General features: G+C 32.4%; 1 protein-coding gene across 1 annotated transcript; it reads left to right on the top strand.

Annotated features, from left to right (window-relative positions):
• The first annotated feature begins 1,931 nt into the window (after window positions 1–1,931).
• On the top strand, window positions 1,932–8,708 carry LOC131663703 (alpha-tocopherol transfer protein-like). Its single transcript, XM_058934258.1, has 5 exons — window positions 1,932–2,138; window positions 3,063–3,407; window positions 5,104–5,467; window positions 6,326–6,431; window positions 6,794–8,708. Exons 2-5 carry the CDS (start codon window positions 3,136–3,138, stop codon window positions 6,955–6,957), a joined length of 906 nt encoding a protein of 301 aa, XP_058790241.1. The 5' UTR covers window positions 1,932–2,138; window positions 3,063–3,135; the 3' UTR covers window positions 6,958–8,708.
• The last annotated feature ends 194 nt before the right edge of the window (window positions 8,709–8,902 follow it).

The following is an 8,902-nucleotide window of genomic DNA, read 5'->3' as shown; positions in this document are numbered from 1 at the left end:
CCATACAAGTGTCCGGGATAGAGTATAGTTGCAAGTATCTCTGAGAGAGCTACATGTACTAGAGAAAGTTAGGTTCCACAGTCCATGCCGTTAGGCTTTTTGGCCTTTGGTAACAACAAGCCCATGGGTGCCAAATTTATTGTACGGCAGTGCAGATAAAAAACGACATAACTAAACGTAACGCCTTTTTCAACATCACTCGTATCTTTTCTAGTTATTTTCTGATTATTAATAATGGCACGTTTTCCTTTGAAGGTCATTCCATATTACTTGTTATTAATTAAAAAATTTAGTCGAATCAAGGAAAAATCTTTATTTTAAAATTGATCATCGATTTAATAAGTTTTTCAATTATTTATAATTTGTTAAGTGTACACCTTAGATACTTACATCATGATAGATAAATATATACTAACAATTTTCTAGGAAAAACAAAAAATATAAAAATATTGTATCGAAGAACGATATAACAACCCAGCTTAAGTTTCGCTAGCTTTTTCTAATAGTTGAGTCAATTATTTTGCAACAGTCATTAACGATAAAATGATCAATGACGAAACAAAACACAGTTTTTTTTGGCTTTCTAATATATATACGGACAAATATTATTCAATTGGCTATAATGTGTATACGCCAATTAACGATTTCAAAATCGCATAAATCTCCAAAGAAATGTATTTATAGTTATCTATCAATTAATACTAGCTATCCTACGACTAACAAAGAGAATGTCAACGCTTCATAGGTTCAAGAATTCACTTTCTCTTTTATGTATTTTGCTTTTACGCTTAAGTTTTGTATGCTCTATGTGGTAACCGATCTTGCATACATATATATAGATATACTTGTGCCAATAGACATCATTTGTTTGCAGTTTGAAACTTACGTAATATTTATAGGTATACACACGGGTACACGTTAAAATACCTTCTTGAATACAAAAAAGAAATTTACTATTTCTCTTTATGCAACTTGTTCGATGATTTTTTAATTTCTTACCATTTTTCGTTATGCGTATAATATTTTTGAAATGGACATATGAAAATTTAAAACGAAAGTATAAAACAATAAATATCAGAGCAGTTAATATTGTGAATAAATTTCTATATCACAGATTTATAATCGGCGAGATTCGCCAGTACGTGCTGTAGATATCGGCAAAGCAAAAAAAAATGTAATCAGTGTTCAGCGAGTAATTTGTTAAATTAAAAAACATAAATTTCTGATTGGAATAAAATATTTCGATTACAGTAAATCAATCTACACGAGAGTCCATCTATGTTTTGAGAATTCGTACATGACGATTGTTAAAATGCAGACATAAGCGATTTACGTTGCAAAGCTACTGATTACAAAACTTCGTCGTAAATACGTACAAAGAAAGTAATCATCGTTCGAATGGTACCAAACTTCCTTCTGCAGCGAGTAAATACTTCGTCATATCTAAAAATAAAAAATTACACTTTTATGGAAGTACCAGTATGCGAAATAAATATTGGGGAACCCCACACTTTTCACGAAGAAAAATTGTCTGCTCTATTCAGAAGACAACAGTTCTTGCATCCAGAAAATATGAAATTTCGCCTGAGGCGAAAATCATTAGCATTCAGTTTGCAATCGCGAGAAACAATATTAAGCCAAGCCAAAACGTCGACTGCACATGCATGCACGAATAAAAAGTAAGCGAGAGACTATGTTTCTCGTTGCAGATTCACGAAATAAAATTGACATCCGTACGCGACTAAGTATAAGGAGTTCAAATGGTCGGGTAAATTTCGTACTGTGCGTAATGCAAGTGCCCGCGTGCTAATTAGCATTCGACGTCGAGAACGGCAAGCTATAAGAGAGGGAAGTTCTTTTACTTTTTTTTCGCCGAACGCGAAATCGGCTCACCTTGATGAACGCTGTCTCAGTAGACTCGAGACCACGCGCACGCGTACATCGGCTTTTACTGGTCCCTTACTTTAGTGTATAGTGCTGTCGCCGCCGCTACTGCCGGGCTTTCGTAACGAACGCTAAGTGACGCACTGCCACTTGCGCTCCTTCTCCTTTCTAGTACGCGTGGAACTATATCCTTAATTCAACGTCCCGTCGATCCCGTGCTACTTTTTAACGATCCTCCAATTATTTATTTACAGGTAAATCATGTTACTTATTTTCTATTTTTATATTAACTCGTCCCTTACAATTTCACTATTAAATTATTTTGTGATTATTTTTATTCGAACATCTGGCTCATTTGAAACAACCGTATTATATATTTTTGAAAGCGAAATATATATTCATATGAGGGCGATTTTTGCGAATATCAATAAATATCTATTTACGACATGAACATTTTGTTGAATAATATTTTTCAACTAATAGTAGTTCGTCTTTCTAGCGGAACTCAACTTTCGTATACACGATTATAGTTTAAGCTGCTACATAACAGGTTTTCCGTGAATGAGAAATAATTCATGTCTATTTTTTTAAATGTTGACATAAGTATAATTTTTTTTTGCAGCATCATTTATTTAAATGATTAAATAATTGCTTGAAATAACAATCATAATTTTTTTTTAATAATTTTTAAATGCGGTTATAATATGGAAAAACATAGAAAAGTGTGTTTTATCACAGATAAAACTTGAGATTCGATTATCTCAAAACCGACATACATTATAACTATCACAGAATGTATATTCGAAGAATTCAAAATATCTGTCATATTTGAAACGTCCATGGCAATTAGTGAGAAATAGAAGTGAAAAATGTGAATAGAAATATTACGTAAACCCGAGTAATCTTGTGTGTATGAGCCTGGAATTACGCAAAAAAGCCTCCATTCATATACCATAATTTTCAGCTAATTATGAATGTTTTGCAATGTTCTGCAAATTCATCTCGTTGGCTTGTGATGTTTCACACTTTGACGTGTGTATTCGTCGAAATGTAAATATTGATAATTAGAATAAATTTATGAAAATTCTTTCCAACAACCATTCAACACAATATTAACTAATGTTACCAAGAATATTGTCAATAATAAACGCATATGTTTTTCGCTTTACATTTTGCAGAAATGTTCAGTGTAAAATGAGATAACTGCACAAATATATCTAGAACGATCTTTATAAAACAATAATAATAAAAATGAAGCTTGGCCACGATATCAAACAATCACGAACTAATTGGCCAAGTATCACGAATGAGCTTTTGGAGGAGTTACAAACCTGGGCAACAAAACACTCCTTGCCAAAGGTGCCGCCTGAGCAATTGGCTATTTTTGCACATAGTTGCTACTATGACAAGCCAGCCACAATCAAATGCATGGAGACTTACTACAGGCTACGAGCTACAGTTCCTGAGTTCTTCGAAAATCGAGATCCAACACTTGACAGCCTACAATTTACCTTAAAAGTCGCGTAAGTGAATATCTGATTGTCAAATACTCACATTGGGATGTCTATGGGACATAAGTATTATGAGTGAAGATTATCTTATACAACAATACTTCACTCGTTAATTATATTCAATACTAAATACAACAAATAAATATAAATAACGATGGTCAGAAGAAAAATTACTATTGAACCATGCTTCGTTGTGTTACTACATTTTCAGTTAATTATTTTATTTTGAAATAATTTTTACATTAGGAGTACTCGAAACATTTTCTATGAAACACATAATTTTTTAATTTAATGATCGGCTTGCAAATTTTATTGGAATTTTATTTTAATTGATGGGTATAATTTGCATCGAAACTTATTGATACAGACAAGTTGAATTAAATATTCTACCTAAAAATTTATTCATCCTGTATCCAAACTAAAAAATTATGATAATAGTTTCAAATTCATTTTTTTACAAAATAAATAGATTCAAGTCAAAACATACACGAACGTAGTTATACATTTTTTACCCGGTTTATTTGTGTACCTAATTAGACAAGGTACATTGCTGAAAGTAAATACCGCATATCTTACACGACTTTTATTGTAGGTGTATAATTAGCCAAGTTCGATCACTATATCTAGAACATCTAAGCAACAATAGTTACAAATATACTGATTAATGCAATAGTGTTATATTGATTGATAATTCTATAACATTCGAAGCTTAAACCTAACATTATTCATCGAAATTTACTATAATTATCAAATTTATTATTATTTGGAAAACATAATCCATAAGTAGTAATTTTGGTAGCACTTTGTTTGCATCTATAGATGAAAGTTAATAGCAGCAAGAAAAAAGATACGCAGACGGAAAACACGTGATTCAATCTTTGAGCACGAGAAAAGCAAAGATTATTTGAAAGCAATTGTATTTGTAATCAAAACAACTAAGTTGCGAAGAATTGCGATAGATTGGGCAATTTATAAAGCTGCCAATAACATTATTTCTTTAAAAGGAGGCTGTGAAGCGCAGAATGTCAAGAGATTGCACTTTGTTCTTTATTAAATCAATTCTTGGAATGTCTGGTAGCAACATCAGAATGGTTCTTCTCTACATTCATAATATAATTTGAATTTTTCAGTAAAAATCTTTATTTTAATACGACAAAACTGTAATATTCTCAAGACATACACGAGGTAACTTTAGAGTAATTCGATTAAACAGCGAGCAAATTACGAAAAACCTGAATAAAAGACTTTTGATTGCACGGCTTAACGTTCAAATCGGAACAAAATCAGACAAGCAGAAATAATTCAAAAATTGCAATCAATCACAAATTAGCTTGAAAATTCAGCCGGCGCTCATTATTAATAGCACACGTATGAAGTGAAGTGCGAAATTTCGATTCGATTGAACGGTCAATTGGTATAACTATTGGGGTCGCGATACCTGAAATATTCATTTCCGTAGAGAGACTCGACGGCGTACCGCGATTTATTAAACGATATCGCCACAGCGATATCGCTTAATAAATCCGTATATATACCTTGAGCCAATATGGAACGTTGCAATCTTATATTTTGTCACAATATGCCAATGTTCATCGTAAATCACATGCGCATTGTTTAATCTAACAGTTAAAGAAATTTACCAGCGATACGGATTTCTCATGCGGTATACACGTGTATTTTTCAACTCAATTAAAAATTCTTGAAACAGGAATTACGTGTGCTTACCAAAGCCGGACAAGGAAGGTAATCGCATAGTGTTCCACGGTCTGTCGGACACGAACCCACGCCACTACATGTTCAGCGACTCGGTGAAGCTGCTGATGATGACGATGGACGCGAGCCTCTACGAGCACGGCTGCGTGCCCGGACATGTCTTCCTCTTCGACATGAAGGGCGTCAAAATAACTCACTTAATGAGGCTCTCTCTGACTATGGTACGTAGATTCTTCGAGTACATTCAGGAGGCTATGCCCGTCAGACTCAAAGCCATTCACGTACTCAACTGCGTCTGGTTCATCGACAAAGTGCTCGCCTTGATCAAGCCCTTCATGAAAAAGGAGCTTCTTGATATTGTAAGTATCTTCTCTTAGCTTATCACAGCTTCAAGTTGAACTTTTAATAACCACAGTGACAATATTGCGATCTTACAGTTATAGCGTCAGATATAACCCAAGTAAATACGAGAATAGCCGTATAAACAGAGTAGAAAGTAGTCAGCACTTCTTTTGTCCGAAATGTCGGAATATAATTCGGATGAAAAGCGCATCAGGCGAAGAATACAACGCGCGCGTGTGTGTCTGCTATAGCATCATAATTACTGAGCATGTCACGCGAAGCCCAGAGAGTTGAGTCTTTCTGTTACACTTGTGGCAACCAGATATTCGATTTACATTTCAGGCGTGCTCACTACCGTAGTTTCTAATTGTAAAATTTCAAACGTGAATTTTCAATTCTACGGAGAAAGATGCGCGTTTAATTAGATCACCCGGACTATTTATTTTTAACGAAGAGATTGAGTGTATCGATCGTTATGATAAAATGACTACGTGTATAACTCTGATAAAATGCGAGCGTTATTTCACGAGAATCGGTGTGAAAACTACCTTTGTGTTTATATAAAACTATTATTGATTATCCGAAGTTCCATGCTATTATTGATTATTTGGTACAATAACATTTTAGCGTATATAGTTGCCCACAAAAATTGTTTAGGAAGTTTCATGATCAGAAACCAATATGCAATTTAACAGTCTTCGAGCAAAATAATATTCGCGAAACTATATACGTAGGCCATTTTACTTGATCGGTTTTGAATTTTGCACTTACACGCATAATATATAGTTTGATGAAGCTATTTATGGATTTCGAACAAAAGGCAAAACATGCGCGTTTTGATTGTCATACTAAAACGAGCATTCTTGTATACACAGCTACACTTGCATACCGGGGACGTCTCCGAAGTTTATCAGTACATTCCACCTGAGTGTCTCCCAAAGGATTTTGGCGGCAAGCTCGACGACGTCGAAAATCTTCACGGTAGAAAACACTTTTACTATGGCTTTCTTTTCTGTGCCAAGTGCACTTTTGTAACGACTCTTTTTCCCGAAAATTCATATTTTACCTCGGCATTTTTCATTTGCACTCAATCGTTGACCGAACAAATACATAATTGCACCCAGCTGGACTCACCAAGAATTATTGTAAAATTTATTTCGCTCTCAACTTAATTTACTCGCTATCATGTATTCAGTTTATTTTCATCAATATCAAATGTTTACGATTACTAGTGTTGTAAATCATTTCTTGAAGCTTACTTTTTTAACAATATATTGTCGTCCACATTAAAAATGAAGGGTAATTGTACATTATTATCTGATAAAAGTTACGTAACATTTTAGCCGAACAGTGTCAGAAGCTAGTAGAGCTTCGCGAATACTTTGAAGAAGAAGAGCGATCATATCGTTGTTATTGGCCAGCAGGAAAGTCGTCACACAGCAAGTCCGATGCCGATGGCTTGGCCTATGGAAAGGAGGACGATGGAGGTGCCGAAGAGGCTAGCTGATTTATGGTCATAAGCTTTATTTTTCCTATAGCTATTTATTTAAATTTTTTGCTCGATAAATTTTAGATTGTGCAATATAAAAGTAACGAGTATTATTGAGTACTAATTATCCTTAAGCCTTTAATATCAATCTATTTTATAACTGTTTGACGTATGTAAATTATATATTTACACTTTTATACGTATCGAGCGATTTCGAAAATTATAGATACACAGATTCGTAGATATAAGTTTATTGTATCATATATAATACATGGTATTTTTTGGTTTCAACTTACATACGATTTTCTGAGTTTTATATAACAGTATTTTCATTTCCAGATATAAACTAGAAGAGTACTTGCCAAAGTGTGTTATTATTGTAATTTAATCTATATGGGAAATGGTTTGAAATTGTACCTACAGGAGAATCCGATTAATCCATGAAATAGCAACCTACATTGTATATATTATTATTTACAAAAGAATGAACATGTAATATTGTAAAGCGTGTATGCTAAATGAGTTCTAATATTTGAAAAATATTTCAATTTTTCAATGGTGTTGGTTTTGATATTGCATTGAATAAATTTCTTCGTTGAAAGATGTCCATCTGCAAGACCTTATATTATATTTTGAGCTCATTCGTGTACTACGTGACTTTGAAAAATCGATTTTAGCGCTAATGAACCATAGAAATAGACATTCACCTCCGTAAAGTATTGTAAAAAAATTATTGCTAAATAAAATATATTTTTATGCTTATCTCAATGACATAACAAAAAATTTTAAAAATTACGATATTCAGGGTCAACCCTTAATGAAACTATGCGGTCTGCACTTTTTTCAACATTTCGCTGATGAGTTTTCAGTCTCTTCAGAAAATATTTTCTAATTAAATAAACTACATCACCAATAATTTAAAAACTTAACGGTAGTTTGATTAAAATAAATTGAAACAAACTGTTAAATTCTATATCTCTTGACCAGTAGAACACATCCTTACATTAACTATATAAAGAAATACACTATTTTAAATGTTAAGAAACTGACAGACTATGTCTATATACAGTAATGTTATTTTTTAACATTCAGAGGTATTATGTTTTTTCTTCAAAGTTTGTATATTTCATAAATTTTTTCATAAATCCCTATTATGTTGTGGACAATTATTATTAATAAAACTTCTTTCATGAGAAAGATCTTTTTTGGTCGATTGTTATAATATAAATTTTTACATTATCTTATTTGAATGCCTTGCCGATGTGTAGTTATGTGATGTAATAATCGCCGAGGCGAGTTTTATGAAACTTGCCACTAAAGTATAAGTTAGCAAGGTAGTCTGTAAGTATGCATTAGCAAGGTAGTCTGTAAGTAAGCGAGGATAGGTTGGCCGCTGTTTTACGTAACTATAACCGCCAAATAAACGAGAAAGCTTAATATAATAAAAAAGTATAAATGCATAATCATTAGTGTAAGATTCCAATAATTAAAGCCATTTGTTGTTAATAATTACATCCAATCATTCCTTCCACATTTAAAGTCAATCATAGTAAATAAATATAACGTAACAACCTCTAAATGGACATTACTTTTATAAAAGATTACATTGCCAAATATTTTTTATCAATTGTCATAATGTACTTTTAAGTAATAATAAGTATTGTTTATTTTGCAAATTGCTAACAAATGAAAATAATCTTTCATTTTCATCGCAAGAAACGTATGTATAACTATTTATCCTCGTGAAGTTGAGTTATAATAATCCAAATATATTATTAATTAATAAATTTATGAGGGTGCACTGAAATTAAATTTATTATTGTTACCACATCTAAAAATATTTCTAGAATATAATGCGGTACAGTATTATAATTTTTATTTTAAAGAGCCAGGAAAAATTAACTTTCTTTTAAAAATATATGTAATTATTATTTTGCATTACATAATATTTTGTTACATTCAA

This window comes from Phymastichus coffea, unplaced genomic scaffold, assembly GCF_024137745.1.
Source record: "Phymastichus coffea isolate CEN01 unplaced genomic scaffold, Cenicafe_Pcof_1.1 PCOF00038, whole genome shotgun sequence".
Taxonomy (NCBI): Eukaryota; Metazoa; Arthropoda; class Insecta; order Hymenoptera; family Eulophidae; genus Phymastichus; species Phymastichus coffea.
The sequence above is the reverse complement of the archived record's forward strand: the minus strand, read 5'-3'. Positions and strand labels throughout refer to the sequence as shown.